This window comes from Haliaeetus leucocephalus, unplaced genomic scaffold, assembly GCF_000737465.1.
Source record: "Haliaeetus leucocephalus isolate CR32 unplaced genomic scaffold, Haliaeetus_leucocephalus-4.0 Scaffold0, whole genome shotgun sequence".
NCBI classification, from domain to species: Eukaryota; Metazoa; Chordata; class Aves; order Accipitriformes; family Accipitridae; genus Haliaeetus; species Haliaeetus leucocephalus.
In genome coordinates this window covers 27,305,571-27,321,084 of record NW_010972436.1, presented here as the reverse complement: position 1 = coordinate 27,321,084, position 15,514 = coordinate 27,305,571, and the positions used below count along the sequence as shown (strand labels likewise).

Sequence of the window (15,514 nt, the reverse complement as noted above, 5' to 3'; positions counted from 1 at the left end):
GCTCACGTGACCGCTCCCTCCGGCGCGCAGCGCTCCTCTTCCCCCACCCCCAAACCCCGCCCCTCCTGACGTCGGGCACGTGGGGGCGGCGGAGGCGCGGGGGCTGCTGGGAGCGATCCGCCATTTCCCGTCGTTCTCCTCCCTCCCCGCTTCTCCCCTCCCGCCATGAGCTGGCGGCGGCTGCGCGGTGCCATCGCCCGGGCGGCGGGTGAGCGGGACGGAACGGGACAGAACGGGAGGTTTTGAGGTCCATCCCGGGCCCTGGCGGCGTCCTCCGGGCTGTCCATCCTCCTCACAAGGTTCCTCGGCTGAGGGGGCCCAACCGGCCCCCGGGGCTGTGAGGTACCGGCCTGAGGGCGGGAGCTGTGTGGTGAAACGCAACGTTCGTGAGGGGAAGCGGATGGCAAAACCGCACCTGGCTGAGCTTCGCCTCTGCTGGCATTTACCCAGCCGGGTAAACTGGCCCGAACCAGTTGGTTGGTTAAACTGGTCCGGTTTTGCAGCAGGACGCGGTGTTGGAGTGAGTCCTGGCCTCGTCTGTGGCCTGGACCTAGCTGGTTTCCACAGTAATCTTGAGACAGTGGTTCTTGTTCCTCCTGCTGCACCATTGCGCCCTGCAACGCGAGGAGTGCGAATCAGTGCAGCCGGTGGAGGGGCTAATTAGTGCTTTTTAGATAATTGTTTCCAGGAAAAAGGCGGCAGAGGGTTCCCACCAGCTCTGGGTACGGCAGTGGGGATGTTCTGCTCCTGTTTCAGTACTGCAAGTAATTATTTTTATTTAAGCAACCCGCTGGTTCTTGGGGCAGAACCTCTGAGCCCGGCTGTCCTGCACGGTCTCTGCATGCTGAGAAACTGCACGTGAAGCCCCGGAGCTTTCACCCTCCCGTTCCCCGACTGAACAAGCGTGGGTCTAGGGCTGTGGCCGTTGGAGCAGCCGAGGGGATGTCCTGTCCTTAGGGCTCCTCGCACACATCGAGATGCCGAGTGTCTGCCTGCTCTGAGATGATGTTAAACTTTGTTGTGTTACTGTGGCTGGCTGGGGTTTTCAGAAGACATCCCAAAACTTAGAAAGGTGGGAGTTGCAGCTTTATAACGAACCTGCTAAAAATAGAGAATGGGATTATAATCCTAATCCAGGAGACCTTTCCTGGGGCTCCAGGGAAACTGTCCTTTAATCTTCTTTTCTACTTTGTAAGGGGGCTCTACCTTCTCTTTAAAGCCTCTCTGCTAATCAGCATTAATTTTGTTTAACTCTTGTGATGTCTGTCCTTTGCTTTACTGGTCGTGCTGCTGCCTCCCAGTTAAAATCCAGGGTGAGTTTAGCAGGCAGGAGCAGACTGAAACGTTCCTCGCCCTAGTGACAAATTCTTGCGTCCTCCTTCGGGGACCACCTTGTCTTTTTGCAGCCCAGAGGGGTCTACGTGGCCGTTTGTCCTCAGTCTCAGGTGTGGCACCTCCCCAAACGTGAGGATCTTTATTAAATAGCTGTGCTGCTCTGTTGCTGGTTGACTCCAGCCCGCTGTGGTTTTGGTGATACGTGGTGGTTAGGCCGGATCCAGAACTGTTTTAAGAGTAACCCGTTGGAGGCGAGAGACCCTCTGTGCTAGATATTTGCAGATTGGCTGCTCTGAAAATGCCAAAATCTGAGCAAAGGGGGAAAAAAATTGAACTTCTGCTCAAAATAAATATGTACCTGTAATGTTATTGCTGCAAACAGCTTGAAAATGTGACAGGCAGATGCCTTACTGGGCTGGGAATGAAACGAGATTTAAAAAGCCCTATATCCACCAGATCGGGTTTTTCAGGCTTTTTTGGTGTTTTACTTATGGTTTTTGAGGGCTTCAGGTTGCCAGAGGGAGAGGAACTGTGTTTGACGGGGCTGGGGGAGCGGAGAAGCGTCGTTACAAGTGATTTTTTGGGGTCAGGGCGTGTGTTTAACCAAATCTGATGGTGGAGGTGAGCGCATCCTCTCCCACATCTGCGCTGCTCACGTCTCAAGGCAGAGATCATCTCCTCCATTCACCCTCCCAGCATATCTTCGTCCTTTACCTCTCCGGCCCCGAGCAGCTGCCCCCAAAATTCCGCACTGTGCTGGGTGGTGAGCGCCTTCTGAAAGTGCTCCGTGGGAGCTGGTTTTGCTCTGCGCTGGCACGGATTCCCAGTTTGCCAGCTGGGTGTTTGCTGTCTGCCGCCCACGAGGGCCTAGCCCCTTCATCTGGCAGTGGAAATGGCTTTTTTTTTTATCCCCTTTAAATTACGTCTTGTTTTCCTCTGCAGATCTCCAGCAAAAGAGAAGGGATACATTTGGAGGGAGGCAAGAGTAAGCACCTCCAAGTCTCTTGGTTTATTTTTAGCCCGTTTCTCAAAGAAGTGAGACCTGTGATCGCAACCCGTGTGTCTTTTCTCACTTTAGTTCTGAGTATTTGGGGGAAGAAAGGGAATAAGGTAAAGGAGAGCATCTCCATCTTCCCCTGATGCCCCACCAGTGCTCTTTTGGGCAGAAAAGCACCACCAGCACCAGGGCAGCGCAGACCCTGTAGGGTCCCACCATGGAGGTGCTGGGACGTGCAGTTTGGAGGCCTGGGTTCGGATCTGCGTGGGCAGGAGAAGGAGTTTCTCAGTTGCCTTCATGGTGGATAAGTAGCCTAATTGTTGACCTGAGGCGAAGCAGCGGCTGGAGGCAACAGCCATGCAGACTTCAGAAGAGGAGCATTGTCTGCGGAAGGTGAAATCCTGGCTAAATCCAAGACTGAGTGATTTTCTAAAAGAGTTGCCTCAACCACGCAACTGTTGGGTGTGTAATGTGAGCGTAGCAGCTTTATGGCCTGTTTTTTTTTGCCCGATGTGCATCGGTGCTATCTAAGAGCCTATCTGATCTTGGTGTCTGTGGGCACCACTGCTTGATCACCAGCTAAAGACGTGCTACGTTTGAGAAGGAGGGTGGGCTGGAGATCTCCTAAGGCCCTCTCCAACCCGAATGAGCCGGTGGTCTCACCCCGGAGGTACCAAACCTCCCTCTGACCCACAAATAGCAGCTCTTCCCTGTGTGCGTTTGCGTTGGTGACTGCGGGGGATGTGTGATCTGTGAGGTTAGGTGTAGGGACGGGGATGGTTCTGCTGTTTGCCGAAACGCCAGGCCGGCACGTGCTGGCACCTGTCAGCCCATTAGTGGTGGTTGACTGCAGCTTTACTAGCCAAGAGAGCAGAGAGCAGAGGAGAAACCACAAGAGGAGATTAAAGACCAGCAAGCAGTTTTCATTGGCCATCTTAAAATTGCAGCTCGGTAATTAAGGCTTTAGGCAGCTCACAAATAGCCCAGCTTTCTGCCGGCTCACTCGTATTGTGAGCCTGTTGCCGCTGCAAGGAGCTGGACTTTATACCTTGGCTGAAAGGGAGTAAAAGCAAAAGGTAAGGATGCGTTGGAGCCTGCTGCTAGCCAGTGCTCTGCCCATTCTTCTTACCGCTTCCCAGTTTGTCTGGGGTTGAATGAAATGTTTGTAAATTATTTAGGCAGCTTTAGATTCCCCTTTTCCTACCAGTGCCTGCTAAAGGGCAGATAAAATTTTGCAGAGGGAGAGAGGAAGGCTCTTCTCCCTCTAGCTGGGATGTGAGCCTCCTGGCTGGGCTCTGCAGGCTGGGGCTGGGACTTGTGCATCCAGAGCAGTTCTTGTTGGCACAGCCAGATCACGGCAGAGGAAAAGCTGTGAAACGCCTGGACTGAATCTGTGCTGGCATCTGAATGTCACTTGCAGGGGCTTTCGGCGGTGGCTGAGGAAGCTGGCGTGTGATGAAGGAGCATCGTTCAGGAGCAGGCATGTTGTGAAGTGTGCTGGATGAACTTTGTGTAGCTCCTCTTTCTCTTCTGGAGTGTTTTGCAAGCAATGGTCAGGGCTCACCTGTTTTATTTATGGGGGCGAGAGGAACTGGCAGGGGCAGAAGAGAGGGAGAGATGCTTGAGACAACTCAGCAAGCAACTCGGAGGCTTCCGTGCTGCAAGCACTGAATAGCATTTCACTGGTGAGGAGGTATAGGAGGGTGTGCTTTCCTCTTTTGGTATTGAACATTTAGGCAAAACCTGTGACATTTGGAAATTATCAAATCTCGAGGGCTAAGGGAAAGACAGGACAGGTCCCTAGAAGGGCTTCCTAGAGCTTGTGCAGCCTAGTTGTGTTTTTTGGATGATGGAGCCTAATCCAGCAATGTTTCCATGCACGTGTGATGGGACCCGTCCTCTGAGATCCCCGGAGAATGTCTGATCTGGTGGGCCTCTGGGGCTGTGGCACCTGGAGGATGCCAACAGCAAAAAAAAAAAAAAAATATAGTTTCCTTTTAGATGGTGATTGAACGTGGGTGTTCTTACACCCACGTTAGCTGCTGCTGGCATCTACTTAGACTTTGTGTATTAACGCCCCGTCCTTACATACACGCTTAGATAAACTCTAGTCAGACAAGTACAAAGCATCCTTGGGGAACGGAGGGAAAACTATAATTTGCTAGCTGGAGTGCTGCCTGGTAGATGTCTGCGTGATCGCAGAGCTGTGCAGGAGGGATTTAGGGATAAGGAGGTATCCAGCTCACGCAGGCCAGGGTCAGGGAGGCAACCCTGCTAGATTAGCCTGCCGCACAATCTGCGGCTGATTTTGTAAGAGATGGCATTTGGCTTAAGGCTGTTTAAAAAGTGATTTGTAAGGTCAGGGTGACATTGCTATGATTTAATTTAAAATGGAAAGGCATTATACTGTCTGTCGGCTGATTGCTCCTGACTGAGGTCACGCCCAGCTGATGAGGTTAAAAAAAAAATGCATTTCCAGGGGCTTTACTGCTTGCAGAAAGTAATTGGTTTTAAATAGGAAAAATAGGCTTGTTTGATTTGTTCTGCTCTCGTCATCACCTCTGTTTTAGAAGCTGCTGAACTGCTGTTGATGGATGAGGGTCCCCAGCGGTACTCCCTGCACTGTTGCACAGGATTTTCTTCTTTATTCACATGTTGGTAATTAACCTTTCTTCCTCCCCAGAGACGCAGGCACATGAAAACACCCAGTTTTTTCTTCCTGGCTGAAGAAACAACTGCAGAAAGGACTGTGTGGCCCCAGGCTGCTTTTTTTCACCTGTACCAGGAACCAAACCCTTCTCTCTTGCCACAAAACGCCTTGAGCTGGGGTTAGTGCTCCAGGAAATATGGAAATAAACCCCAAAGCATGTTTGTGTTCCAGATCACACCCATGTTCAGACTGGTATTGCAAGGCTTTGGGGTTTAGTAGTGGAGGATGCAATGGGCTTCTGGGTCTGGGCTTCAGTACATTGTCTGCTTATGGTAAAGGCTTTGCGTGTGGATATTTATCCCAGGACTGATAGGAAACATTTAACTGTCTGTCACAGGCTCGTAGTTTGTACTTGTTAGGATGTAAAGGGGCAACATAAGAGGTGTGGCGATCTCATGGGCATCCCATCCCTCGCTCAGAGCTGCACGTGTGTAACGCTGGCTGATTTCTGTCCTATTTTCTTGCCAGCATCTCCTGCAAACCCTCCTTGTGGCCCCTCCCCATGAGAGGGAAGTGGCTGTGACTATAACTTTCATCAGTAAGGACAAGTATTAAGCTGGCATTGCCCAGTGTGTGTGGATGTCCTGTGATGTTTCCAGGTGCCACCAGGCACAGACAGCATTTTTCTCCTGTTGGAGAAAGTCTTCCCTAGCATTTGGGTCCCAGAGGGACCAAACCTGGTGACAGAGAACAGAGCTAGGACGGAGCTGGCTTGAATTATCCAAGTTTAGCGGCAGCTGGAGCCCAGTTTCCTCCTCCTTTGGGCGATGTCCTATACGTTTAACCTCAGTCCCTTGAGAACGAGCATTCATGCTGCAGTGATACATGTCCTTTATTTGTCTGAGGTATTTGTTCCCCAGGTAAGAATTGGGGTCAGCAGCAAAGCGAGGTGAAGCTGTCCTGCTGCGTTGCTGGTGGCTTCCGCTCTCTGCTTCCCAAAAAACGATATCCGACTCCTCAGGGCTCCCAGCTCAGATCTTTTGCAGTGGTACAGAGGTGGTGGCTCCCACCATTTGCTGCCAATTTGCTAATTTAATAGTTGTTTGCATTTCCCTGGTATTTCCTGCACTCCCAGTTACTTTCTGTCAGCTCTAGGCTTGTGATTTTTCATCGTTTCAGATTTGCTTGCAGAAACTTGTATCTGAGGGTAAAGGATAGACGCTATTTTGTGGGGCTGAGCACCCCTGGGAATCCACAGCTGTGTTTTTTCATGGGTGTTTCTAACCGGACACTTATTTTTCTGTCTCTAGCCATGCAGGGACCGAGACCAGTGGTTCTGAGTGGCCCATCGGGTGCAGGGAAGAGCACTTTATTAAAGAAATTGCTTAAAGATTACGAGAACATCTTTGGCTTCAGTGTCTCCCGTGAGTATCCCTGTGTCTCTGGGGAAAGGCAGTGGAGGAGTTCAGGGCCGCTAGCCCAGAACCTGCCTCTGTAGCTGTATTCAAGCATCAAATAATGGGCTTCCATGGCTTGCCTGTGTCTTTGTCTGTGGGCTCTTTGGTATGTTTAAATAAGTTAGGATGCCTTTTACTACTGATATTGGGTGGCAAGTCTAAGATTTGTCTGGAATAGCACCCTTTCCAGGTCTGGTGACTCCCCACACCTCTAAACACAGCTCAGAGAGGTGATGAGATTTTTCTGAGTGCTTCTTGACTCTGAAAGTAACAAAATCCCCCACAGGCCTCTGTTTCAAAAGCTAATTCTTTCCACCCACCTGCGGGAGCTGATGGGGATTTTAACAGTCCAGGGGCTGCACACCAGGGTCTCAGATTTAAAATTAAAGAGTTTCGTGAAGCCCATCTCATTACTGGGTCAGTCAGTGAAACACTTTGCCCCATCACCTGCGTACGTTCTTCCTCCAGCTGTTGCTCTGGTGGTTTGTTGACTTCTTCTACGTCGGTCACTAAGTCCTGGCCAAGGGTCCTGGTTTTTTTTTCTACCTGGGATGGTTCCCTGTAATGTGAAAATAACCCCTGGCCGGCCAGCTCGATCCACTTGCACCTGCCTGCACGCTGCAGGCAGTGCTGAAGTCCTCCTGCGTCCACAACAGAGTAAGTGCAGGGAATTTTCTTCAAGCAGTGTGCCTGTTGCAACACTAATTTTGTTTCCTTTTTCATGGGTGACACCTTAAAGGTTACCCTCAGAGTCTGGGCTGTGTCCACACCTCATTCGCCTTATTTTCCCTGGAGTCCTGCAAAGTGTTTTTAAGTGCGTTACCAAAATGTTTTTTACTGTCCTAACGCTTTGGATACTGCAAGTGAAATCCTTGCTTTGAGGTCTGTGAGATCTGGACGTGTTCTGCCATGAAAGGGCAAATACTGGATGTTTAAAAATTTAATGTTACTAGAGATGAAAAAAACTTAAAATTATCTTTCCTTTTGTGCGTTTCATCCTATGCTCTTGATTCAACTGAATCTCTCATCTCAGTCCAAACTAAAGCTTACTGTTTTCCCCAAGGTTGCCTCTTTACCGGTAGATATTTTTTTCCTAAATCTCCATAGGCCACTTAGGCAACTGGTGCTTTATAAAAACTTACAGGTGATCAGAGCCTTATTGCATTAGGTTAACTCCTGCTGGTCCTAAATAAAATAATTGGTGCTGCCCTCCATGATGACCGTCAGCTCCTTTTTGGTTTGAACGACTTCCAACAGGGTTCAAAGGCTGTCCGATTTATTCACCTACCTCATGCAGGAGTTTGCCCTTATTCATTAAATCTGGCTATTTTAAGCACCTATGTAGGTGCTGCATGGTCTTTTAAAATGAAGATAGCTCTGCAAAGTAGGGCACCGCTAATTGCCCTGAACTGAGGCACAAGTCTAAATAATGTGTCTAGGATTACACAGGAAGGCTGTAGCAGAGCTGAAAACTAAGCCCAGCCTGATAAGTCCCACACTGACTGCTCAGCCCCTAACAATTTTAATTGATTGTTTTCAGATTATCTAGGATTCTTTGATTAAAGGCCAATCCAGCATGTCGTTGTGCGTTACACTAGCTGATTGCAGAAGCTTTGATCATTTTAAATAGAGAATCAGCTTACTACATGATTGGGTTAATCTGCTGCGTGTGTGCTTTTATTTCTTTGATACTATTACTTCCTTGAGTGATCTACAAAATTTACAAGGCTTTTTTTTGCTTACAGATACCACAAGGCAGCCAAGACCCGGAGAAGTAAATGGCAAAGGTGAGTGTGTTGCAGTTGAGCCTGTCTCATCAGACTCGGCAAATAATTCCTCTGAAAAATTTTAAGTTTTTATGTGAAGTGCTTGCATGAATCTCCACTAGCAGATAAGTTAGTCCTACTTTTGTGTTTATAGGGTGCATTTCCTTAGGCAGGTATTCACTAATTATATATTTGAGAGTGTGTATGTATATGTGTGTATAATTCTGTATACATACACGCACTTTTGTTCTTTAGCTCCGTGGCAATAAGACTGTAGCTGTTTACCACTGTTCAGCAGCATGTGCCATGCGTTGGAGAGAAGATAACGAAGAGGGATGGACTTGGCAGAACAAAACCAAAATTTAATTAAGCGGTGAAATGTTAACAGAGGCAGAGCATGTGCTGCCAGTTTTCTTTTCTAGACACTGTCTCTGTGACTTGCTGGCTGAGGTTTTCAAAGCAGGGCTCTCAGTTTAAGTGCCCTGGTCCATACTTGGGCATGGAGTGGCTTGATTTTCTGAAGTGCCAGGTAGCTCTGGTGAGATACCTCAAATGCACACTGCTTTGGAAAATGCAACTGCTTAATGAGATGTCTTTATCTGTATTATTAGCTTGTGTCCAGTTGGCCAGCTGCTTTTCTGTTTTCTGGTTTGTTTGCATATTTCAGAAAGAATCATACAACGTTTGTTCTTAATTTCCGATGGCAGTTTTCACTCTGAAGTGAAGGGGAGGGATTTTAACAAAAGATAGAGAAACATTCCTTTTTAGTTAGTTTGATTTTGATGTTCCCTTTTATCTCCCTCTCTCTCGTCTCATTCTAGTCTATAATCATCAGTGCTTTCAAATTAAGGGCCTTGACAGTCCTGCTGTAATGTGTTCCATGCCTGTGGGGAGGGGGAGGTGGTTGCCACTGCACCAGAAAGGGTATGAAAAAGGGGGTACAGCAGCATTTCTGGCCACACGGAAAGCTCCAGAACATTCTGAGCAGGTGTCTGGACAACTGATGTGGAGAGGGGATGCTGTATGCAGTAATTAGGAAGTCGATATCTGCAGTCTGCCAACGTTGTCCAAAGCAGGTTTTAAGTTGCTTCTCCCCTAAGCACCTATGGGTGTCATTTTGACCATGAATTTACCTTCAACGCTGTTAATTTCTGTCTGTTTTTCCTGTTTTCCCTATCCAGATTACCACTTTGTGACCAGAGAGGAAATGCAGAAAGAAATTGATGCTGGTGAATTCATTGAGCACGCAGAGTTCTCCGGAAATATGTACGGGACGAGGTATGCAGTTCAGATGCTGTTGCCACTGAACCCAGGTGGTGCCGGAGCTGAGATGATGGTGAAGGAAAAGAATATTTTAACTTAGCGACACTGTTTTCTCCCAAACTCGCAGATTTTTGCCATAAGCAAAGCCTTTAATTTTCATAGCAGGGTCCTTGTCAGCTTTATTAAGATGGCAAAACTAACTCTTGCAGAGAGCTAGCTCATCATAATTAAATAGTTATTACATTACGAGATTCTCTATAGCCTCCAGTATTTGAGGGCTGCTGAAATGGTTCATATGCTTAACGCTTTTCTTGCACGGGGGTGATTTTCACAGACTATTTATGCTCCTTAATATTTTCCAAGTGCTTGCAGAAAGTAGTGGGCAGAATGGAGACTTACTCTCATTATCCCTGCATTACCTAATGGTCTGAATATGATGAATTCAGGAGCAGAAGCGATGATATCTGTATTGGCTGTTGTGAAAAAAAATTTGTGTGCTGCTTTGGTAAAGTGGCTGCTTATGAATAGATAAATTGCGTGGCACCCTTGACTGGGGTTCAAGAGTTAGGTGGATTTTAAAATAGCGTTGCCCTCGGCGTTGGAGCTGATGATCAATAAAACGTTAAGCTGCAATGTTAATTAGAAGTCAGTTATCTTATATAATTATTGTGAGAAAATTGTGACGCTACAGTAAAGGACCTGCTAAGGAGGAAAGTTAAATGTTTTTTGAGATATTTAATTAGTTGCATTAAAGAAATTTGCCTGAAACACTTTTTAGGAAGACTTACATTTCTTAAAGAGCCAAATGTGCTTTTTTGAGGATTTTTTTGGAGATGGCAAAGTTTCCTTCTGAGGACAATTATGCATTTCGGTAATGTAGCTGTTTTAATGTAACAGGCATAGGCATCACTGCTGTCACCACAGCTAAGGACAGCCTCGCAGGGGTCTGGCCATGCTGCCTCTGAGGCTGATGGAGGAGCACAGTCCCCTGCCCTGGCCTTGATACTTGCAGTGTCGCTGGTTTGGCAAGAGAAGCAAAACCTGACCGCTCATCCTCCAAATACCCAGCACCAAGGAGAAACTGAATTCAGGCTCCTTAATCCCTGGCTTCATCCTGTGTAGGACAGGCTTCCTTCCTTCACGTGTGTCCTGCTTAATCCAGCAGGCCGCAGCGTGGAGGAGACGGCTGCTCTCTGATGCCTGATACATAGGTGGAGTTAATTTTGCTGCCTTTTCCTCAGGGTGGGTGCTGAGAAGACATCTCTCCTCAGCCAATTTCCTTGAAATTGGCAGGAGTTTGATACTTTAACCAAATTAAATGATGTGCCGGGGTTTGTTTCTGAGGTGCTGTTCTCCCTGGCCCTTACTTTCATCTTTGGTCCCCTCTGCATATTCATGCTGCCTGTGCTCTGCCTGTGGTGGTGGCCATGCAGGGGGGGAGGATGAAATTAACCCAAACCCAAAGCAATAAAGACCAGTTTGCAAACAAAACAAATGCAGAAACTCTCCAAGCCTATGTTTACAAGTGCCTAAGATTGTTTCTAATCAGATGTGTGATAAATGGAGAGAGTCCCTCATGCTTATCAGAACGGTTGAAGTTTTTGCCAAGCCTTTCTGTTCCCTAACTCTCATCAGCTAATAATAATGAATAACTAAAAATTAATTGCTTAAATTAAGAGCCCTGAAAGGGCCCTGTCTGTGGGATAGCACTGAGTCCCACCCACAGAAACCAGAATTTCTTGAAGTCGCCTTAAATTAGAGGCTGAAGTCAGAGTGCAGGCATGGGGTCTCTTTCCTGGGGCTCTGAGAGCTGCTGGCTCTTTGTAGATCAGTTGTAGCGGGAATTAGTTGATACCTGGTGATATCAGATGAAGCCTGTGGCTTTCACAAGGCAAACCAGGCCATTTTGGGGAGTTTTTGTGGATTTGCTGTGGATGGTGCACCTATCTGGGCTCTTGCTGCTGCCCACTCAGACAAGGCAGCAAACCTCTGTATTTGTATAGGGCACAGTGCTGGTCTCACAGTTTTGCTTCAGCTTTCTTCTTCCTGTTGGGATTTGTGACCTCCCCAGGTCAGGAGGAAAGTCACCAGCCACCTTAAGATCTGTTCTTAATCTCATCTGCCACTGCATGATCTCCCGACTTCACTCTCTCAAAACCTGCAGTGCCACCTCTGAGCTCCTGGCAGGGATTCTCTCCCCACTGTCCATCGTGCCACGGAGCCCTGGCTTGAAGGAGAACCTGTGCCCAGCACTGTGCAGATACCAACTGAAAAGCCTCCCACGAGGGCTGCTACCCAGTAACTAGTCCAGGTACCTCCACTGCACCAGGAGAGGGTTGGTGTTGCTGCTTTTCAAGGGAGGATTGTGGGTGTTCAGAAACAAGCTCGAGGCAGTTCCCCTGTGTTGGGGAAGAGGTACTGCTTTTAATGACCTATGAGAACGGCCACTTAAAATATTTTCTTAACTGGGCATCTTGCGACCCAGGCAGGAGCATCCATCTCCGTCAAGCATCCTTCAAGAGAGCTCATGGGTACAGAAATCAGTAGGTCTGTGGAGAAAGAAAGTTCTCAGTGTTTTTGCTCTTTGGTGTTTGTCGAAGGCAGACTGTACCCAAGCCACACTGCTCATGGGATAGTCGCACATTATCCATTTCCACACCTTCCATCGTGGTTTTGCCAGCCTCTCTAGCAGGACACAGCAGGTCCCTGCTCCAACCCAGGGATGCAGAGGACACCTGGGGAAAGAGAAACTGTTTAGCAAGAGCAGAGCAGGCTCTCTCTTCTCTCCTGCCACAATTCAGGCACAGGGGAGCCCTGTGAGGTGAAGACTTGCTGCTGGAGGGGAACGCACCGAGCGCCCACTGCTATGGCTGGACGCTCTGACCCCTCTTTGCTCTGTCCCCAGTAAAGGTGCAGTGCAGGCTGTTCAGGCCCAGAACCAGATCTGTGTCCTTGACATCGACATCCAGGGCGTGAAGAACATCAAGAGGACAGACCTGAACCCCATCTACATCTCCGTGCAGCCTCCGTCCATAGACATCTTGGTGAGCGACCGCCTTCCTTTGCCGTTAGGCAGTTAGAGGTAATCAGCGTCTTGTTCTGAAGCGATGGGGGTTCCCCCCTCATTGATTCACCCGTATGTTTTTAAGGGCTGTAGAATAGATGAGGAGGACATTTCTGAGCACGCTGTTACCTCTGCCCAGTCCAACTCCCCAGCCTCTGGCTCCCAGGGATAAATCTTCCTGTGCTGTGTTTTTGAGTCCCTCCTGTACAGTTCCCACACCTTGGCATGTTTGCCTGCATTGGGTTATAGACTCCATTGCAGCGTGGCCAGCCTTTAAATGCATTAGTTGTGCCTAACACTGGGGAGAGAAGGAGATTTTTGTCCTGAGACTTGCCCCTGGCAATTAAAGTTAAACCGAGGGAGGCTGGTTCTCTGCAGCACCAGAAATCCTACACTCCTCTGGTCTTATGGAGCCCTGTGTAATAATGGTTGCAGTGTGCTTCTCGCAGAAGTGAAATCACTCTCATGGTTCAGAGAGAGATGTGGACATGCATGTGTGGCTTGCTGAAGCCATGCAAGGAGTACATGGCAGTGAAGGCCACGACTCCTGGCTCTCCCCTCTTGCTCTCAGTAGATCAGGCAGTCTCTGTTTCTCATTGAGTTTGTGGAGGAGGGAGCCAACAGCACCACATGCCAGAGCCCAGCAGAGAGATTTCATCTCCCAGCGGTACCTGCAAAAAAGAAAAATACAGGGTGCAGGGGAGGAGACTGGGAAGCTGAGCTCTGGGTGGGAGATCTTGAGCTCAAACTCAGCTTGGCCACTGCTTTGCTCTGGGCTGTGAGGCCACTCACCCTTTGCAGAGTGTTACCTCACATGCCTGTGGTCGCCAGCAGTAATAAATGGCAGACAGCACTGGTTTGTGGGATGGGGGGTGGTTTCTGCAAGCAGCATTTGGAACACGTGTTTCTCTAATAAGTTTGTCATTGGGTTTAGGAAAAAAGACTACGTGACCGAAAGACTGAGACAGAAGAAAGTTTACTGAAGCGTTTGACTGCAGCTCGTGTAGATTTGGAACTTAGTAAGTCCAGAGGCCTTCAGGTGGTGCATAGGGAGAGGGGATGCGTTGGTGATTTAGAGCTGTTTTTTGCATAAACATCTGACCTGTGTTCTCCAAGGCGTGCTGGCAGGGCTTGGACAGGAGCTGAGTTTAATATAAGCAGCGTACTGCATCGTTTCCCACTGCAGTTCCTTGTGGGCAGTTGGCAGAGACGCGCATTAGCAGTGGCTGAAATAATAATATTAAAATGCCACAGGAACTTTGGTCACGCACAAGAGATGACACAGAGAAGAAACACATTCTCCTCTAACTCCTCTGTCCTCGTCTCCTTCCCCAGGTAAAGAGCCTGGCCTGTTCGACTTGGTCATTATTAATGATGATTTAGAAAAAGCCTATTCCGAATTGAAGGAGCTACTCCTGGAGGTGAGTTATTTGGGGCTTTTCTGCCTCACTCCCCGGGCAGGCATGAACTCTAGGCTGAGCAGGTGAGGGTCTGTCTACAGGCAGCCACAGAAATGTGACCTCATGCCCACGCTTGATCTGGTTTGAGCTGCTGAGTGACGTAGTTGAGCACAGATTGCGTACGAGTGATGATGGATCAGTGGCCTAAAAGTGGGAAATGGATCCAGCGTGATACTGGGTTAAGGGCAAAATAAACATACATCCCTGGACAGTATGGAAGGGGTGTGCTATTTTTGAAGAGCCTCTGAGTCAAACCTTGCCTTGTCCCTAAAGGCTCATGCATGTAAACTCTGGGCTTGGTCCTGTGATGCTGCGGAGCTGGTCTGAGATGATTGCTCGTGGTCTCCAGAACTGTGAAACTATGAGTTGTTCCCAAAGACGGGGAGATGCTCAAGTTGTTTTCCTGATCTCCTTGCAGGAAATCAAGAAGACCCAAGAATCCAGGAAGTCCTGAGCTGAGCCTGCTTGGACGTTTTAACTTTGCACATCATTCCTGAAGCACATCATGCCATTTTATTCCGAGAGACATTCCCTTTAGGCTGATCCTCCTCCCAAGTTACTCTAGGATGTTTCTATTAAAAGGAAAGAAAACAAAACCCAGTCACACTTGTGTTTCTGTTCACCCCACGCTCGGCGTATGCTCTCCCAGGTTTGTACCTCAGGCGGATGCTTTGGAAGCGATTGCACGGCATCCACTGCCGAAGGGCAGAGCTGCTCTGCGAGGCTGTAGAGGAGCTGTCTGGGCAGCTGCAGCCCTGACATGCGGCTTAGGATCCCACTGCGATATTTGTGGAGGTACATGTTATGCCAGCTAATGCCACTCGATAAAAGGGGAGCTACTTAGATTGATGTGACCCCCGTTTCCACCTGCGGACGGAGGGGCGCCCATCTTTACTGGCACCTGATGTCACAAGTGTTGGCATCCTCTCGCTCCCTCTGGTTCCTGCTTTGTTTTGCAGGTCTGGCTGCAGCTCCTCCAGGCATTTCTGATCATCTGTGCCTGCCACCCTCAGCCTCTGCGGTGTTGTATTGTGTCGCTGTGGCAGAGCAGCACATCAGCACGGCTCGGCTGCTCTAACCACAGTCTTTGTGAACAGATGGGTTTGTTTAATAAGCTGAGAGGAGAAGGGAATGCTTGCAGGATATGATCTATCCGCTGCCTTTTTTCTGCGGGAAAAGTACTGTGAGCTTCTACTCTGCCATGTCGGCAGCAATCTTGTAATTCACCTGTACTTGTTCCGCTTGAGTTTAGGTGCAGGTAAATTTTTAGAGGCTTTGAGACCTACAAGTCGAGGGAAAAAAGATTTCCTCCTAAGCTGTGCAGCCTTTTTGGTTGACATGCTTGAGGGCAGCAATAAATCCCTTTTCCTAGGAGGGATTCGTTTGATCTAGCCACTGTCCCTCGTACTGGTCTCTGGCTTGAGATGTGGAGAGCTTTGCTGGACGGGCTGGGAGGATGCTTTGTACTCCTCTTCCCCAGCTTTCTACAGTCTTAATCTTGATACTTTCGTGTAACTTCTGA

The 15,514-nt window shown here is 48.7% G+C and overlaps 1 protein-coding gene across 13 annotated transcripts; it reads left to right on the top strand.

Moving 5' to 3' along the window:
* The first annotated feature begins 101 nt into the window (after positions 1–101).
* On the top strand, positions 102–14,585 carry GUK1 (guanylate kinase 1). 13 transcript variants are annotated; one of them, XM_010561593.1, is made up of 9 exons: positions 120–208; positions 5,016–5,160; positions 6,293–6,418; positions 8,185–8,226; positions 9,387–9,483; positions 12,374–12,512; positions 13,467–13,551; positions 13,868–13,953; positions 14,411–14,585. In XM_010561593.1, exons 2-9 carry the CDS (start codon positions 5,028–5,030, stop codon positions 14,444–14,446), a joined length of 744 nt encoding a protein of 247 aa, XP_010559895.1. In that variant the 5' UTR covers positions 120–208; positions 5,016–5,027; the 3' UTR covers positions 14,447–14,585. The 13 variants fall into 13 exon arrangements, with proteins under 13 accessions (XP_010559912.1, XP_010559920.1, XP_010559895.1 ...); XM_010561586.1 differs by having other exon boundaries at positions 120–342; XM_010561555.1 differs by having other exon boundaries at positions 120–342; positions 2,278–5,160.
* Positions 14,586–15,514: the final 929 nt, after the last annotated feature.

Coding starts and splice junctions, on each gene's coding strand:
- GUK1 (XM_010561593.1), top strand. CDS start 5,028: ATGAAAACACCCAGTTTTTTCTTCCTGGCTGAAGAAACAACTGCAGAA. Junction 5,161..6,292: donor ACAAAACGCCTTGAGCTGGG/GTTAGTGCTCCA, acceptor TTCTGTCTCTAG/CCATGCAGGGACCGAGACCA. Junction 8,227..9,386: donor CGGAGAAGTAAATGGCAAAG/GTGAGTGTGTTG, acceptor TTCCCTATCCAG/ATTACCACTTTGTGACCAGA.